Source organism: Myotis nattereri, assembly GCF_964212035.1.
Source record: "Myotis nattereri genome assembly, chromosome: 10".
Lineage (NCBI taxonomy): Eukaryota > Metazoa > Chordata > Mammalia > Chiroptera > Vespertilionidae > Myotis > Myotis nattereri.
In genome coordinates, this window is record NC_138085.1 from 79,638,979 (window position 1) to 79,658,806 (window position 19,828).

At 40.8% G+C, this 19,828-nt stretch overlaps 1 protein-coding gene across 1 annotated transcript in view; it reads left to right on the plus strand.

Moving 5' to 3' along the window:
* The window catches only part of NBAS (NBAS subunit of NRZ tethering complex), a gene marked incomplete at its 5' end in the record, with an annotated part of 205,602 nt that overhangs the window by 82,121 nt on the left and 103,653 nt on the right, over positions 1 to 19,828 (plus strand). Inside the window, 5 exons of the mRNA XM_081100575.1 lie at positions 5,283 to 5,468; positions 6,730 to 6,903; positions 11,726 to 11,859; positions 16,462 to 16,524; positions 18,340 to 18,462. Of these exons, the coding sequence (XP_080956701.1) occupies positions 5,283 to 5,468; positions 6,730 to 6,903; positions 11,726 to 11,859; positions 16,462 to 16,524; positions 18,340 to 18,462 (680 nt within the window). The remainder of the gene's footprint in view (positions 1 to 5,282; positions 5,469 to 6,729; positions 6,904 to 11,725; positions 11,860 to 16,461; positions 16,525 to 18,339; positions 18,463 to 19,828) is intronic.

Genomic DNA, 19,828 nt, shown 5'->3' on the forward strand with positions numbered 1-19,828 from the left:
CATGCATGGCACTGCCTTAGAGAAAGGGTGTGGAAGAGAGAGGGAGGGGACTCTACACTCGCAGACATCCAACTGCTAATCTCGTCTCTTCCACCAACGCACCTCGTGACTCTGGGCCTGCTACCGACCTTTTTTAGTACCTTAGTTTTTTCATGGGAGAACAGAGGCAATAAACGGGAGGGAACATTTCAAATTCTGCTAGTTGAGTGATCTGCTAATGTAAGCAACAGTTGTCTTCATCTCAGAGGGCAGAAGTCAGCGGTTTGGAGCAAGGGGTGGCGGTTGCACTTAGGAATCTCATTCGGGGTCGGGCCAGTGGGTGTCTTTTTTTTTCACGTGCAGTCTTAGCACTGGACCATCCATCCTACCATCCGTTTTCCATCTGATGGGAAGGGTGACTTCAGGGGGTCTGACTTCTATACTGTGGGAGGGAATGCGTACCCCCTGTGTTTAAATTTCTGTGCACTGTCTCTGGCCTGGCCCTCTGTCTCCATTTGATAGCCTGGAGTTTCTGCTTAATCTGATTCCCGTTTTTATTATTCATAGAATTGAAGATGATTTATTTGCAGGAGCTGATGGGAACGTAGGGGATGGCCAAGAATACTTATGATTTCTGAGTTTTTGAAGATGACTGCGGACCATAGTAGAAACTGTTTAGAATCGCAGGCTGCTGTAATGAAGAGAGTCCCTGGAGATGGTCTGGTCTGATTTTCTGGGTGGTAGTAGGTAAACTAAGGCTCACAGAGAGGACAGCGAGCAGCTAGCTCAGGGGTTGCAGTGACGGAGCCAGGTCTCTGTGATAGTTCTCTTAGAGCCCACATGCAAATGAGCAAGTGCACAAACTTCAGAGCAAGAGGAAGTAATTAAAAAGTGGGCTCAGTAGTAAACATTTTGTAAGACATTATCCTGCTGAGAAAATCATAAACATATCTTATTAGTAGAAAACTTCCAAAAAATTAATATAATATGACTTTGTGGCAATATATAAGGTAAGTAAAATACGTAAATGCTGGGTCATGACTGTGCTGGAAGTGTAGTTGGTGAGAAGTCACCTTGAATGAGAGGGCGGGAGCTGTGATTCAGGTGTTGTATTGTTTGAGTTAAATATCACAGATTGACGTCTGGGATGTGAACAGCTCATGGTAAGCTTTTTAACAAAACGAAATAATATCCTCACTTGATTATATAGTAGTTGCATTCCAGGACATTCTGTGTAATTTAACCCATACAAAAAAAGACTTGTGTAAATACTAAATGAAGTCGAGGTCTGATCCTTGTAAGTAGGTTTTGCAGAACACCTGAAAGGTAGGCAGGACTCAGGACAAGGTGGTTACGTGGGCTGCCCTGCACGTTGTGGGGCATCTGGCCTCGCTGGCTCCCACCCACCAATTCTTGTGATAGACAGAAACGCCCCCTCAGAGTTTCCGGGTGCCTCTGGTGGACCCTTCTGCTTCCATTGGGGACACATCTGGAAATGACCAGTTCATATTGGTCAGATTAAGCAAAGGCATTTTAGTTTGCTAATGCAGGAGAAACCCACTTGGGAATAACTCGTGGAGAAAGCTCTCAGGTGAGCCGGTGAGGCACATGTTTGTCCAAGTGAATGTGTCACTCGTATCTAGACATCTTTTCACCTGGTTCCCAGGACGTGCCTGGCGTTTACCTCTGTCAGTGTCACCAGGAAAAGGATTCCTTGTGGACCAGTTCAGTCTGAGCACTTGGTGGTTTCTTAACTGAACCAGCGAGAGCTTTTTGAGAGTAAGGAGGAAGGCGGTGTGAGTGTACTGATACATACATTTAAATAACTGATATCTCAGTAGCTCTGTTATTTGAACTGGGAATGAGAATGAAAAACTTCTCATGTCTAAAAAGTGCTGGACAGCCACCTTGTGCATTTCAAAAGATCAGTAATGGCTTCTCAGTTTGTAGTTTTTAAATATTTCATAACCCAAATTTCAGTCATTATTCAGGACTTAAAAAAAATAGCAGTAATGCAAAGAGAAAAAGGGCCACACTGAAAAGTGGAATAAATTGTCATTTTTACACTTATCTATATTCTTATTTATTTGTTTATTAGTACTTTATTTATTTAATTTTTTAAAAATATATTTTATTGACTTTTTACAGAGAGGAAGGGAGAGGGATAGAGAGTTAGAAACATCGATGAGAGAGAAACATCGATCAGCTGCCTCCTGCACACCTCCCACTGGGGATGTGCCCGCAACCAAGGTACCTGCCCTTGACCGGAATTGAACCTGGGACCTTTCAGTCCCCAGGCTGACACTCTATCCACTGAGCCAAACTGGTTAGTAGTACTTTATTTTTTTAAGAGAAGTTTTTAGGTTTATAGAAGAATTGAGTAGAAAGGACAGAGTTCCCTTTCTTACCCCCAACCAGTCATTAACATCTCACGTTTGAGTGCTGCGTCTGTTACAATTGATGAACCAAGATGTCCTTTAGCAGGTGAAGGGGAGTGAACATCAGTGCAGCCACACAGCGGATATTCCTCAGCACTGAAAAGAAAGGAGCTACCGAGTCAAGAGCAGGCACGGAGCAGCCTTAAGTGCAGGGAGTGATTTATTTAGCTGCCTTCGAGTCTCTCATCTCTCATTTATTTAAAAACATTTCTAATGGAGGTGTTGTTCTTCAGCTTCATTTCAGGGGTTGGCATTTCATGTGGCTTATGCTACAATCAAAGTGATATCTAGCATAGTTTCATCTTTTTCATTTTAAAAATTTAATTGATATGGGACTTCTTTTTCCTCAGTGCCTGCAAATACCTTTAGCAAAATATTTTTGTTGGCTTAGAATAATGTATCTCGTGGTAAAATTTGTCCAGGGAGGGCTTGGGGTTTGTGCTATAATTCTTTGAATGGCATGAGCACCTACTTTCCTATGAGGTGTCAGTTATTTGATTCTAAAACACTTTTACTTCAGTAAGTATTGGGAAAGCAACAGTTTCAAGGTTGATATGAAAAAGATGAGTCCGGATCACAAAATTGGTGAGTGTATTACATCGCTAATGTGCGTATGAGTTAAGTTTTATGCATCAAGTTTTCTTGTTTTCTGAAAGCGCACCTGAGATAGTGTTTTTAATTGGTAAACAGGTAGATGGGTCCATTCAGACACGACTTGAGTTTTCATTGTTAGACATCGGGTGAAAATGTGATCTGTCAAAGCATTACTGGGTCACTCCCGTTGTGCCTCAAACCTCCCTATTCTGGTTCCCTCTCATGTTTATTCCACTCTTTCCAACTGAACATGCATTTCTTCTTTCTTTCGCTTTATCTTCACCTGTTGATCCTGGGTCTCTGAGGGCTGTGGGTGGATCTGTAACATGCTACTCCCTCTCCCCTTCTCTCCTCACCCCCACCACCTTCTCCGCAGTGAATCGCTTGTATCATTGGGAAACTGGAGAGCCTCTTGCATTATTCCTACTCTTTCCAGCCTTTCCCTGAAGGCATGGTCTCTTCCTGCCTTCCAGCTGCTTGCTTTCCCTGTGCTCTGGACCCCACTCCCACCTGCTCAGCCATCTGGTCTCTCTTCTGTATCTTCACCCGTCCTCACCTGTGTCTGTTGCCCTGCGGGCCCCCCCCCCCCCTTTGACATAAAGTTCAACTCGGTGCTATTTTATGCGTGCAGAACCATCGAGCCCCATTCCCAGCTCAGCTTAGCTGACTCCTTTCCGTCACAGCCCAGCTAGTCGCTGTCTCTGGAGTCACTTGCTCAGTGTCCTGTGACTCTTCGTTTCCTGGAGTCTGGCTGCTCCCACCCCTCTACTGAAGCCGCATCATCCCAGCTCCCGTGGGCCTCTCAGTGCCTGGGCTCCTGCCTTTGCTGTCTAACAGACTGTCCTTTCCCTTCCTGCTTCCTCCCTCTTGCAGTCTCTCCTACCGAGGCTCCTGGGATCCCCTGTCCCTTCTTGTCTTTGTCTTAGCCATTCCTGTTAGTCTCCTCCACGTGGCTCCTGTTCTTTGGTTTGTCCCTTAAAGATTGCTGTCCCTCGGGTGCTGCGCTTGCCACTAGTAGCGAGTCTTCTAGTGCTCGTAGCTGCCATTCTCCCAGCGTCAGGCCTGTTCGCCCCCAGTTCATTGTTCCATACGTACTTCCTTAGGATCTCTCCGAAGTGTAAGTTTATGACATGCCTCAGTCGGAAGTCCGTTGGTAGAATTGCATTCCAGGAAACTGCAAATTCCTTAGCTCTGCAAACAGTGTCCTTTGTCATCTGGCCCCTCCCTGTCTCCAGCCACGTTTCTCCTGCTTCACCTCACACCCCTTTCCAGTTGTAGGGAACTAATTTGCTTTTGAACAGATTGCGCATCTTTGCCTTCCGCTGCTCTCTTGCCCTTCTCCCTCCTTCACCTGCTAACCCCACTGATTCTCTAAAGCTCTGGGAGACTTGGCCACACTCTCAGGGGGGGCTCCGGGCCCTCTTTTTTGAGATCATACTCACCCACATACCTCCCTCCCTCCACTTCAGGCATTGTCTTACTGATTGTGTTCCCTGTGAGATGGAGAGATCTTGGAAGGAGAGACCTCTCTCATTCAGCTTTATATTCCTAACTCACACAGTGGTGCTTAGCTCATAGTAGGTCCTCACTGAATACCTGTTAGTCTGGGAGTGGGAGTAAGTAAGGAGTAGTAAGAGGCACTATAGGTGTAGGCCACCTTAGAAATTTGCTATCTATCAAAATCTGTCATTTTGTAAATCTTGTCAAATGATAGAGTCAAATTGCTGTCTACTGAGCATCTGTAGGAAAATCATTCTTCATTTTGTCTAGGAGGAGTCTGCATATGTGAATTAAGGCAGAGAAAATATAGATTGAATGGAAGTGCCATATGGAAGGCACTGGGAAAGGCTGGGTACTGGAGAGGAATATGAAAGCAAAACAGTATTTTTAAAGCAGAATGTTACAGTGAAAATAAGATTAATTTGGTATTATCACTAACTAGCTATGATTTCCCCCTGCCTGTTAATGTTGTCAGTTAAACAGATATTTGTAAAACTACCCTGTAAACTATAATGGTCTATGGATTTAAGATGGTTGTCTTTCTCTTACCATCTTTATCTGCAGAATTTCTTGCTGACTGTATGATTCTTTGAAACTGTATGATTGTGATATATTTGATAAGTAACTCTAAAGTTTTGTACTAAAAATGTATAATATTGATGATGTGATTTTGTGTAAATTGGTTACAAGAATTAGCTTCTATGCAGAAGGCTTTTGCTTGAGGACGTTGGCAAAGCCTAGCTCAGGCTTACTGCTGCCTTTCTGTTTTAGGTTGACTGTGCATTGTCCCTTGTTCGGCTGGGGATGGAGCGGAACATCCCTGGCCTGCTGGCCCTGTGTGATGATTTGGTTACTCTGGAAGCGCTCGTCTACGAAGCTGGCTGTGACTTAACCCTGACCTTGAAGGAGCTCCAGCAGATGGAAGACATTGAAAAGCTACGGTTACTGATGAATAGTGTAGGTGTAATTTTAACTCCTGTTTTAAGTATTCCTTATATACTTTAATGTGTGTCTCAGAGCCAAAGCGGAAATGTCCTCCAAACCCAAGAACTTAGTAAATTAAGGAAGGGTTCTTGACTTTCTAAAACTGTTTTCAGTTTGATGGGTAAGTTACTGAAGGCCTCCAACACTGTTCTGGTTGTTTTGTATCCTGCCGCCCTTTATTCATACGCATCCATATGTAACCACCCCGCCTCACCCCATTCCAGCAAGGCATATTTCTAAACTAGCTCTCATTCTAGTATTCATGATTCTAATCCTCCACCGTGTTAAAAGACACAGCTACTCATTTATTTCAAGATCTGAAAAAAAGATTACTGGAGGACAGAGGGCTGGGTGTGTGTGTGAAGGAAACATCTTGACTTCAGGGTTAGTATGTTTAGGAGAATTTGCCTGTTTTCTTAGATTTTTTGGAGGGGTCATCCTGGGGAGAAAATACATTCCTAAAGTTAGGAATTGGTTTCTGCTAAGCCCACCGAGTAGAGAGATACCTGTGACTCAAGAATGATGGGGCTGAGGAGGTATTCACTGCTTTTCCTGTCTCTGCTCTTGGGTGGCTGGTGTGAATGGGCCAGGCCTTCATGGTCACAGCCACCCGATAGCTTCCCTTTCTCCCTGACTCTTCTTTTCTCTCCTGTGCTTTCTCTCCATCTTCCTTTCTCTCTCTCATCCCTCTCTCTCGTCATCTTTCTCCCTCTTACCAATCCCCCTTTTGCCTTTCCCTCTACCCCTACCTTCCCTTTTTCTAATTATTAATTTCTTTTCTGGGTCTGAACACCTGTCTCTGGCTCTCGCTTCTTTATTACACACTTCTGTTGGTCTGTGGTGTCTCTCTGACAATATACCTGCCCCCCACACATACACACACTTGTGGGATAGAATGTGTCTTCGCTCTGGGAACCTCCTGACTCAGCGCTGGCCTGTGCGGGGCGGGGGTGCGGGTGCGGGGGTGGAGGGGGGAGGAGTGCGTAGGGACCCAGAGGGCGCTGGTGCCGAGGGGACAGGCTGCAGGCTGGAGCCACTCTTAGCTCCCCGACCCCAGGAAGAGGTGGTTCTTCTACCTCCCAGGCCGCGGGGCGAACCGGAGTGTCTGTTTTAGGGCGCGCTGGGCTTCCTCTGTTGACTCAGTACGATCATCGGGGACTTCTGGAGCGTTAGTCTGGAATAAGCAGGTGTTTAATGTAATTCAGTGCGGGCTTATTTTTCATTGCATCTTCAGTGTTCCGAGGACAAGTACGTGACAGGTGCCTACCAGTGGATGGTCCCGTTCCTCCACCGCTGTGAGAAGCAGGCCCCGGGCGCGGCGCAGGAGCTGCTGAAGGAGTACTTGGTAACGTCAGCCAAAGGGGACCTGAGACTTCCCCTGAAGATATTTCAGCATTCCAAGCCAGACGTAAGTAGAAACTCTAACGTCGGAGAAATCTCTGCACTGCTTCCTCTGTAGAGTTAGGTTTTGTTTATTAAATTTTAATAATAGGCTTTGCAAGTAATTTCCCTTTCAACAGAAAAGGAAATGGTTGTCATTTAATTCTTTAAACATGTTTCAATAGTTCGGTCCAGAATTGTTTTGGAATTCTGTAAAATGTTTATTTTAACTGGTTTACTCCCATGTTTACTGACAGTTATGTTTTGGAACTGGCAACACCAAAAAGACTAACAGGTGATAGGCATTGAACTCTATCGGCAGGTGCGCTGACAGTGTAAACTCATTTAATCCTCATAGCGATCCTGTGAGGTAGCTGTTTTCATTATGTTATATCGCGAGAAAAGAGAACCGCGGGCTAGAGAGGCTGTGCAATTGCCCGGCCCCATCGTGAGGAGTGGGACCTGGCTTCAGACATTCTAATCTCACAGTCCCGTTCTTAGCCACGTGCTTCCTGCCTTTGAGGGCCTTCAAGTATTTAGGGAAATCTTTGGGGTCTCATAAGGAGATCTTGTCATTATTCTTTTTTTTTTTTTTAAATATATTTTATTGATTTTTTACAGAGAGGAAGGGAGAGAGATAGAGAGTTAGAAACATCGACGAGAGAGAAACATCGATCAGCTGCCTCCTGCACATCCCCCACTGGGGATATGCCCGCAACCCAGGCACATGCCCCTGACCGGAATCGAACCCGGGACCCTTCAGTCCGCAGGCCGACGCTCCATCCACTGAGCCAAACCGGCTTCGGCGTCATTATTCTTAATAACTGTTTGCTTAGGATTGCTGATTGATAGCTCTGTATGTCCACTGGGCTCAAGCAGTTGTTGAGGTTTTGGGGGTAAGCCATTTGGTTAAGGGCAGCATACTCCTCCAAAGCAAACCATCTCTTAGTTTAGCCAGAGGTGAGATGTGCTGGTTCAGAAGGCAGGACTCCCTTTCCTGGGAGGGACTCAGGCGGTGGCCCTGTCACGTGGGGCACAGATTTTGTAGTGAGATTCAAGCATTAGATAGGGATTCAAGCAGAAGTCATTCAGGCCCCTCCCACCCTACGTTCTAATGGGGGCACTTCCTTGCGCTAGCCTTTGTTACAACCTGAAGTCCTCCAGGGCATGTGGTCATAACCATAGAGTTAAGATGAAAAGGAAAGCATTGCTTATTAATTAGCATGTTCTTTGGTTTCTGGAAGCTCGTCTGTCATTGGCTGTTTGAAAGTTCCCATCTCCTCATATGCAGCTATGACTTAGTATTTGGATTTTAAATCTGGGGAGCTTCCCTGGGAGCCGGGTGAGCTGCTGACGCCCGAAAGATACTGTGAGAGCAGGATGGATCGGGTATGAATGTTTTATGAGGAAGAAAGAATGACTTTAAATTCTTGTCAGTAATCTTGCATGTGATACTTCTTCCTCACAGAATCTTATAAATCCTTTGTGTATAGTCAGTTTTTTGTTGTTTTACTTGGCAATTTAGCATGTGCCTTTTGAATAAAACATAGAGCCCTTTGAAATATGTAAGCAGCGCAGGAGAGAACAATGGTGTTGCTGGGCTTTTCTCTCCGGCTCCAGCTTCTCTTGCTCCCGTGTTATCTTTCTACCACACACATTGGACCACGTGACCGTCGACAGAGCGCCTCCAGGGGCTGCCATTGCCTGCAGCGTAAACACTCATCTCTCTCGGGTGGCCTGGAAGGTTCTTTGCGGTCTGCTCTTGTCTGCCTCCTCAGCCTCACTTCCCTCCATGGGTGCACTAGGCCATGGCTCCGACCGTCTCCCGTCGTCACCCCGCCGCGTCTGTCAGGCCCCTGTGATCTCATGGGCCCTTCCTTCTGCTTGGTGTAGGCAGCCCCCTTTCCTGCACTCACACAGCACCGCCTCCCCCGGGCCCTGCTCTCCCAGATCCCCTCTCCGGTGAACCCTCTGGGCCTTACCCGGAGGGCCTGTTCCTGCCTCTGTAATAGCTTGTCTCATGCTGTCGTGCAATGATGTGTTCACACCCTTGTCTCTCCCCCTGTTTCCTGTGTACGGTCTCTATGTCTTACGTGTTTATTACAAGGGGCTAACATGTTGCCTTGTAGAGAGCAAACGCTTGGTAAATGTTGGCAGGGCAGATGGATGAATGAATGATGCGTGCATGAAATCGGGTCTTATTTTTCTGCTAGAGTGACTTGATTACATTGCTTTTATTGTACTGGATTGTTTACAAAAAGAGCGTATCTGGGATCTGCCATGAGTCATGCAGAGTAGATTTAGTAATGTGGCAGGAACAATGATTTTTTGTATTCGACAGTTTAGGCTAAGTTATGCTGAATTAACAAATGAGCTCAAAATCTTAGTAGCTTATAACAGCAAGTATTCATTTCTCTCAGGTGTCATGTAGGCTGTTGATGGGCGTCTGCTGTGTCCCAGGTCTTATTCGTTCTGGGACATCGGTTGAAAGAACAGCCCCCTTCTCTAGCTTGTGGCACAAGAAAAAGGGCAAAGTTAACCACACAGTGGCTCTTCAAGTTTTAGCTCAGAGTGGCTCAGGTTACTCCTCTCACACGTCACAGGCCAGAAGCGGCACATGGCTGAGCCTGCTGTTAATGGAACAGGGAAGAATAATCCTCTCTTAGGGAGTCGGGAGTGTGTAATTGGCAACTAGAATACAAGCACATTTGTCATCTTTACATTCTCACATGCCTCAAACTTTTCTTCTCTTTTACAGCATCCTAAATCACTCCTCTCTGGTTTCTCTTCGCTTGATCTGCCTTTGGAAAGTGAACCTGCCTAGAGAAGATTTAGGAATAAAATATTCTTTGTGCTCATACTGTCCTGTGTCTTCTATACTAGTATACTTTGAATGCCCTAGTGCATCAGGCTATGTGCATTTTTAAAATTTTAATTTTCTAATTTATTATATACCATCCCAGATATATAATAGATTAGAATTTGGGGAATAGGGGTTCTGTAATACGTGTTTGGCAATTTATCCAGTGATTCTGAAGGAATGCTAGGGTTAGGACAGTGATGGCGAACCTGTGACACGCTTGTCAGAGGTGACATGCAAACTCATTTTTTTGGTTGATTTTTCTTTGTTAAATGTCATTTAAATATATAAAATAAATATCAAAAATATAAGTCTTTGTTTTACTATGGTTGCAAATATCAAAACATTTCTATATGTGACACGGCACCAGAGTTACGTTAGGGTTTTTCAAAATGCTGACACGCCGAGCTCAAAAGGTTCACCATCACTGGGTTAGGAACAGCTGTTATAATTGGGAATTCACTGTATATGATAGTTTCTTAGGTGCAAGATTTTAGTTCTTTCTGATTAAATAATTCAATGGGCAATTTTAGTTTTAAAATTACTTCTAACTTAATGCTTATCTATATATAGAAAAGGCTAATATGCAAAGTGTCCCCTCGGGAGTTTGACTGGGAGACTGGGAGTTCGATCGCTTGCTGTGATCACCAAGAGGCGGTGCAGAGCGAAGGAAGGCTCTGGCTGGCAGCCAGCAGCTGGCAGCTGGGGAAGGAAGGCACCAAGGACCCTACCTGTGCATGAATTTCATGCACCAGGCCTCTCATTGTAGAATATTTAGAAAACTTAGAAAAACATAAAGATGGAAATATATTTTTTGGCAGTATTATTGACGAGATAATCTGAAATCAGAAAAAGGTAGCTATTTTAATTAACTTTTAATAATACTTTTATTACTGCTACCTGTCCCTATTTTACCAGTTTGTCACTTTGAAACCTTGGACAACTTTTTGATGCCACATTAATGTTATATATTTTTTTTCTTAACACCTTGAAGAAAGGTATATAAAGGCTTTAACCCAACTACTTAAAAAAATCTTTATTTCTCAGGTAACCTTGAATGTTTCTTTTCTCCATCTATTGATGTGATTTTTCTACGGAGAAAATGCCTTTGTTCGACAGTTTCCCTCCATCACTTTCCTATCTGTTTAGTGTTTCTATTAGAAGGTTAAAAACTAGTAGATATTATTATGGAAATGATCTTAAACTTATTTTATTATTGAAAAGGTCTCTAAGAAAACTGTTGGAAACTTCCATTTTTTTTAGTAGTGGCAATAATATAAACATTCTACACTTGTTTTATTTAATCCACACAACGATGTTATACCTCTTAGGAAGTTGTTCTTAATATCCAGGTTTATAGATGAGAAAAACAAAGCACAAATCTGTTATTTTTATGCCCCAGAAATCTAAGATTGGAACCTGTGGTTTGCAGTGGGAAGTGGTATATCCTATATAGAAAGTGACTCAATGTAGCCATTTTCTGCATCAGAAATATGGAGTATATTCTTGGATTTGAATAGTCCTGCATTACAATGTGACTTTGGGTACAATGTCAGTATTGTTTAGTTAAATGACTAATATATTATGCATCTTGAAAAATCGAACATATCTGAATATTACTTAAGGAATTTTATATATTTTTGTAGTTGAAACACATAAAATATGGCTTTAGGGTTATGTTTTTAATGAGTTGCCTTTTTAATTCACTGTGTCTCTTCTATCTTGAATGGGTTGTAAATTGAATCTGCTTTTAGCAGATGCAAAGCTTATGGGTACAAATTATCTTTTCTAGCTGATTCTATAATTAAAATGTGATTTCATTTAGAATTATTAACGATCCCCAAAGTCTGTAAGCTAAAGAAATATCAAGATTTGTTTCTGCAGTTGATTAATTGAACTATTTAATATTCTATTGACAGTGGCGCTGGGGTGTGGAAAACGTGCCTGTAAATCTATTGACATTTAGTACAGTGTGCTTTATTTTCCCCAGCTGCAGCAAAAAATTATTCCTGACCAGGACCAGCTGATGGCAGTAGCTCTGGACTGCATCTACAACTGTGAACGGACTGACCAGCTCTTCCTTTGCTATGACATATTAGAATGTCTGCCACAGAGGGGATACGGGTGAGAAGCTACATTGCCAATCTTGCAGTGTCTCTGTATTCAGTGTCTCTATATTCTCACGGTTAAAATGAAAATGTTGCTTCCTTGAATGTTCATTGCCGAGAATTTGAGGAATATAAAAAAAATATAAAGAAGAAAAAGAAATGATCTGCAAATCAGTTGCTTACAGATAAACTTTTGTTTTTCTAGTAGTATATGGGAAGTCACTATAATTTCCTCAACCTTGATAATTATCCATTAAAACAGAAGCAAAAACACCACTATCACCACAACAAGAAATACTTTTTAAAAAGTGTATAACAATGATATGTCTTTGTTTTAAGTTATGTTTCCAATTAATCATTTTCTTTATTTGTATTTCTTCTATGAATTGTTTGTTCTTGACTCTTGCCTATAGAAATCCCTTTAAGCAGAATGCATTAATATATATAATTCACTTTATTTTTTTCCTTTCAGTCTTACTGAGATATAACTAACATACAGCACCATATAACTGTAAGGTGTACAGCATAATGACTTGACCTGCATATATTGTGAAATGATCACCATAAATAAGTTAACATTCATCACATCATATAGATACAAAAGAAGAAAAAAACCCAAATGTTTTTGTGATGAGATCTTTTAGGATTTACTCTCTGAGAAATTTAAACATGCAGCAGTATTGACTATAATTGTCATGCACATTACATCCCTAGGAGTACTTATTTGTCTTATAACTGGAAATTTGTATTTTTTGACCACCTTCATGTAATTACCCCACCTTCCATTCCCTGCCAATGGTAACCACAAATCTGATTTTTTTTTCTGTGAGTTTAGTGCTGTTGTTTTTTAATTCTACGTATAAGTGAGGTCATACAGTATATTTGTTTGGCTTATTTCATGCAGCATAATATCCTCAAGGCCCATCCATGCTGTAAGTGGCAGGATTTTCTTTTCTTTTTTTATGGATGAATAATATTCTTTTGTGATATATATCTCAGACACACACACACACACACACACACACACACACACACACATGATAGATATGGGAAGTCACTATGTATGTGTCACACACACACATATATCAAATTTGCTTTATCCGTTCATCTGTTGATGGACACTTAGGTTGTTTCTATGTCCCAGCTATTGTAAATAATGCTGCAGTGAACATGGGGTGCAGATATCTCTCCGACACAGTGATCTCATTTCCTTCATCTATATACTCAGGAGTGGAATTGCTGGATCACATGATAGTTCAGTTTTTAATTTCTTGAGGAATGAATTTACATAATTTCTAACTGGGCTTATATTTAAGTGGGAATTTATACAACATTCCTTTGTTTCATTTAGTTGTATGCAATCATTTATATTTTCTTTTTGGAAGTCAGACAACATTCATTCTTTTAATCACTCCTTCAAATCTAGAAAATGTTATAAACTTAACGTCTGGAGAAGTTAATACCAACATATGGAAGGGCACGGAATGCAGTCAGTGGACCTGTTTATAACCCTTTGTGACTTTAACCAACCCACTTAACTTCTTGGTCCTCAGTTTCCTCATTTAAAAAATCAGATATTGATTCGTGGAGGCCTCCTCATGCTCTGATTATTCTCTTTGCCCTTCCCCCCCCTTCTCTCTCTTCTTTTCTCCCTGCCTTTTATCCTGTGTGTGTGTGTGTGTGTGTGTGTGTGAAATGAATGGTAGAAATCACCAGTTTTGCAACCCACTGTGAAATACTTGTTTCATGCCTGAATTCAGGCGAAAGGTTTTCTAAAAAATAAATTTTGCGTGTGTGTAATTTCACTGAGGAATTTACCTTTATAAACCTTTCATCAAGCTCTGAAATGTAGCTTCACTGGGAGTCAGACTCCTGGCAGCCTGTGCCTCCTGGAGAGAAACAGCAGGAAGTAAAATTGTTTCCCCGAATCTCATCAGTCCTTTAAACTGCACTCTGGCTTACAGTACATGCAGGGGAAGAGGAACAAGTTAAGCAGAGTGTGAGCTATGCCACAGTCACGGGACTTTTCACGTTGAGAAGTCAGTGTCCTGGAGAAGAACAGTGGTGAGGTGGGGTGCTACAGTTCTAAACCCAGCGAGTCCAAAGGGACATAACCCCCTTCAAAGTTTTCACTGGAATCATGTGTGAAGCAGGAAAAGTCAGGAGATTGGAAGACAGTGGCTGCCTCACCTTTCCCAGCCTTGAGATCCTGTCTTCTGAAAGCAAGCACTCACTGTAGATGCTGTTCTTCTTGACTTGGCCTCTGCCAGCTTGAGGCCTCCTTTGTTGCCCCTGACTCAACTGGGTAAAAGTTGACTTCCTGACACGTATATCTTCAAAAACTAAATGTCTTTGACTTTTTTCAGTAAGATCAAATAAGCATAAGCTTATCAATTTTTAAACAGTAATTTGTCTACCATGAGGAGATAGTCATAGTGCCAATAGGATGAGGATATTATTATTTGTTTAAATATATTTTTATTGATTTCAGAGAGGAAGGGAGAGGGAGAGAGAGACAGAAGCTTCAGTGATGAGAGAGAATCATTGCTTGGCTGTCTCCTGGAGGCCAATAGGATGATGATAATAAAATAACTTTTTAAATTGTAGACATGACAGTTCAGGAGTTAGTATATTTGTTTCAAAGAGTATATAGGCTAAAAAATGCCTCTTCTCTGTATGAGGCTGAAAGCTATTTGAGCTTCAGTTGAATGATTTCTGATCTAACAGATTTTTTTTATTCTTTTGTAAACACACAAAAAACACGTGATGCTCTTTTGTTACATTTCTTCCTTAACGGCTGTATATCCCAATTATAATGTTTAAAATAGCTTGTAATTGTACATTAGCTCACTATGAAAATATAGGGCTTCGGAATATTTTCCATGATTCTCTTTGCTCTTTGTGCCCAGTTTGCCAATTTATATTCTCCCAGTGATTGGTTGTTTTTTCTTGGTGGTTCAGTGGTTGTTACCAAATAGTAAACAATTTTTTTATTTTTTGCCATTTAGAGAATGAACAATCACTTACTAAATTTAATTAAACTTTTGTGCATCTTACCTAGGCAGCATACTTCATCTGGCTGAAAGAAACCTTTTGTCATTGTGTTTGTGAATGTCAGTTCACAAAGGAAGAACTACATTCTTGCCAATCAATGACAAATGTTTATTACCAAGCTATTAACTGATAATTTAAAAAATATTATTCCTGGATGTTAACGGAAGTTAGATCTGACAAATGATCTTTTTTTTTTTTTTTTTTTTTGGAAAGACTTTAAATGTAATATACCTTAATTTATCACTCTAGTCCAAGTCTTAAAATTTGGTTCAAAAAGATAGTATAATCTTTGTAAATTGCACTAAGTAACTGCCAAGTAGATTTAGAATCAGGACAGATCGTTTCCAAAATAATGAGGCTTTTGTGTTCAAGTTAGGTCATTTTTAATTGTCCAAGTCCAGACAAAGGCTCCAGGACTTGTCATTATTATTTTTTCTGGGTATCTCGCCTTTATACTTTCCTGCCGCTTTATACTTCCCTCCCTACTGCTTCTCTTCTCTTGGTCTCTTTGTTAAGAAAACCCTCCAATCTTGCGGGAATCCAGTTGGGTCAGTGCGGCAGCTCTGTTGCCAGCGTCCTCTCCGTGGGTGGGACACAGCTGTAGAGGATGGAAGAGGACTTTGATAGCAGCTGCCAAATTGCTGCCTTCACTTGTATGTGCTAGAGCAGGGGTGGGCAAACTTTTTTACTCGAGGGCCACAATGGGTTCTTAAACTGGACCGGAGGGCCGGAACAAAAGCATGGATGGAGTGTTTGTGTGAACTAATATAAATTCAAAGTAAACATCATTACATAAAAGGGTACGGTCTTTTTTTTGAATAGTTTTATTCATTTCAAATGGGCCGGATCCGGCCCGCGGGCCGTAGTTTGCCCACACCTGTGCTAGAGCCATGCGAAGGCTGCCCGACCGGCACATTTGCACCGGTGTGTGACTTTTTCATGATGATGTTTCTCTCAGTCCCCTGTCCACGTGCTTCCCCACAAAGGGTTTGCTTTTACTGATGGCCCTGCTTCCCCCTGGTTCCTTCATATTGAAGTGGTTGCAGAGGGAGTGACGATATGAAGAAGAGCCAAGAACTTAGGATCCTGATGGAAGCTTCCCAGGGTATCACAGGTGGTGTAGACAGGCCGGGAGGAAGCCATCATGCGGGGCCACTTTCTTGCCTGTTTTATTGGTTCAAAGAACAGAAATAAATGACAGTTTCCTCCTTACCTTCTTAAAAGAAAAAAGACAATTGGTTTATAATTCTTTTTTTGCGTGTGTCTTTTGGTAGAACTGAACTTAGAGTTCTTTAGAAAATAGTTGCCCATGTCTTGCTAATGTAAAATAGAGAATTTTGTTCTACTCCGTTATGTTTTATCTTAGTCTCTTGAGGCATGAAAGATGCTGAACAGGTTCAGGAGATAGGCCTGGAATTTCACCTGGACTGTGGAAAATTGTGACGTATTAAGTTCAGGAAACAGCGTGTCTTTTTTTTTTTTTTTTTCCAGTCAAGTGAGTTTTGAACTTTTTTTAAAGAACTACTACTGGAATTTAATTGTAATTTATTTCTTAATCCTTTAGCCCTAAGACAGAGGCAACCACCGCTCTTCATGACATGGTAGACCAGCTGGAGCAGATTCTCAGGTGAGAAGAGTGACAGTCTGTGGCTCTGTGCCGATTGAGAAATGCCACTCTAAATATGCTTAGCAGCCATTTCCAGTTGGACCGATGCATGTGTGACTCTTGTGAGTGAGTTGTCTTCAAACAAATACAGTGCTAGCTTGTTTTACAAACGGCTAGAGTAATAAGATCGTGGGCTTCGAAGACTGGTAGACCTGTGTTCAAATCTAGGTGTGGCCATTTACCAGTGGTGTGATCTTTGAGCCTAGGGTTTAGTATCTCCGATGTTGAACTCATGAGGTTATGGAATTAACATTAGAGTAAGCATTTAAAGTACTTTGCACACTGTAGGTAAACAACAAAAAAAATTAGTTCCTGTACTAATTACTGCATTTATCAGCAAACAGTGTTCTTTATACTTCTAATTTCGCTTTTTGGGACAATACATTTGATTGAATATCCAGATATAGCAAACTGCACTAGTGCCTTTAAGTAACTGTAGTAATATTCTTTTACTGTCAAATGAAAAATTAAATTGTCTCTTTTGGAGACTGAAATTTCCCAGTTTTCATTTAGGAAGTCTAATATTTATTAGTATTTATTTTTATATAAGTATGTAATTATGGTTGTGTATAATTTTTAACTATTTGTATTAAAAATAAAATTTTAGGAATGATAAACTTTGTTCTTCCTATATGTAATTATAGAAATTATAGGAAATAAATAATAACATTGACTTATTGTGGTAATATGTATAGTAAAGTATAATAATTTGGAATCTGTGAATTAGAAATTATTTTCATTCAAATTAAAGGACTTTAGTATAAAGATATTTTGAAGTTCACTGGGTTAAGTCAGTATAGATTTATTCCTTACAAATCTTCATGGTTGCCTTTGTCCCCTATGAAACTGAACTGCCTCAAAGATCTACAGTGAAATAAACAATTTATTTCACCCTCTGTCACTGGTTGTAGCTGTGGGCGGTCCTCATAGTCGCTTATACTCTCAGTCCCTCCAGGGAACAGTACCATCCTGTAGGTTCTGGATGATACCGGCCTTCCACTATTGACCTTAACTGCTGACCTTTTAAAATAATAACTTTTTAGTCCTGTTCCACCTTATAGTCATTAATAGGTGGTAAATGTTTTGACGTGGCAGGTGACATGACCCATGAAACCTGTCTTTGTGAAGAGTGATTAAATGCTAACCAGTCTCTCCGTAAGCCCAGAAGTATTTAATGCATAAATGTGAGGTCTGGCGAGGTATTCCCGGTGTATGTCCTGCTGATAGTCATGGAATGGAATATCTCAAGAAGGTTCATATGAGACCAAGAAAGTCTGTGATATATTTTGTATGTTTATAGAATGGATTCTGGAGGGAGATTGAGTCTTATGATATTTCTGTGGCTTTCCAACTATGAAATTCTTTGCTTATTGCTTTTTTAGCAGCCTTGCCTGTAACAAAATACTCAATAGGATTGTTAAGAGTTAAAGCTGGGTATTGAAATGATAAATTTGGCTTATTTTACTGACTTGATGCTTTTAGAGTCAGGAAAAGTGTATTAGAGGATTTGGAGAGAAAGATATGTTATGCTTGTGTGTGCTTGTTACTTCTTCCAAGCATATTGTAGTAAAAGTCAGTAGGGAAAAATGATTTGATATATAATTACTGGTTTGTTTGTTTGTCTTTTTCCTGAGAAGTAATGTAATATATAAAATTGGGTTGTTCTATGTGTGTGTGTGGTTTTTTTAATAGGAAATACCTAACTGCTACTTATATATTTAAGATGCTTAGACTTTGTTTGGTAGCCAGACTTGAAAAGTCTTCTTTCACTTCCAGCGTGTCAGAGCTTCTGGAGAAACATGGCCTTGAGAAGCCAATTTCATTTGTTAAAAACACTCAGTCGAGCGCAGAAGAGGCGCGCAAGCTGATGGTTAGACTGACCAGGCACACCGGTCGGAAGTGAGTAATGAAATTGGTTGATGCTTGTATATGGTTAAAAATAAGGCTGCTTTTTTTTTTTCTTCATTGAGTTATACATGACCCACAATAAATTGGCGTATTTAAAGAGTAGAATTTAAGTTTTGATAGATGTATATGCCCATGAAACCGTCATTACACTCAAGATAATAAGCATCTGGGTAAATCCTAACTGTCTTTCCTGCCCCTTTATACTTCCCTCCCTACTGCTTCTCTTCATCACACTCCATCCCCTCTCCAGGCTGCCACCCACCCACTGTTTGGTCCCTATATATTACTTTACATTTCCTAGGATTTTATGTAAAAGGAATCAACAGTAAGCACTTGGGCGGGGGGCGTTGTCACTCAGCATAATTATTTTGTGATTCGTCTATGTTGTATCATGGATCAATAATTCATTCGATTTTACTTGCTGAATAGTATTCCATTGTATGGATTTATCACACTTTGTTTATTCACCTGTTGGCAGACATTTGGGTTGTTTTGAGCTTTGGCTCTTACAAATAAGCCATGAATTTCATGCACCAGTCTTTGTATGGACATGTTCTTTATTCTGGATGAATCCATAAGAATGGAATGGTAGCATCATTTGGTAGGTGGATGGTTAACTTTTAAAAAAAACAACCTGCCAAACTGTCTCCCACAGTAATTGTATCATTTTCTCTTCTAACCAGTCTTGTGGGAGGGTTCCAGTCGCTCCACATCCTCATTAGCACTTGTTATGGTTTGTCTTCTTAACTTTAGCTATTCTAATAGGTGTATGGAGTGGTCTCTACTTTTGGTTTTAATAGCTTTCTCTAATGAGTAATAATGTGCTCAGTTGCCATTTGGTCATTTTTAAAATTAGGTTGTTTGTGTCCTTATTATTAATTTTGAGAGTTCTTACATGTTCAGGATACAAATCCTTTATTAAATATGCTTTGCAAAGATTTTCTCTCTTCTGTGCCTTATCTTTTCATTCTTTTACCAGTGTCTTTTAAAGAGCATACTTTTAAAATGTTGATGAAGTCCAGTTCATTCATTTTTTCTTTTTTGATTGTGCTTTGGACATCATATTGAGAGACTTTCCCCACAAAGATTTTCTATAGCTAGAGAAATTTTATAGCTTTGTAGATTTATACAGTGGGCCTCAAAATTAGATAATATTTATACAGTGGTCCTCAAAATTAGATAATATTAGTTGTTTTGTTTATTTTGGGGTCTTTGTGTTTACATATGAATTTTAGAATTAAGTTTGTCATTTTCTGCAAAAAACAATCTTGTGGATTTTTGATGGGGATTATGTTGAGTCTATAGATTCACTTGGAGAGCATTTCTGTCTTAAATTAGTATTAACTCTTCAAGTCAG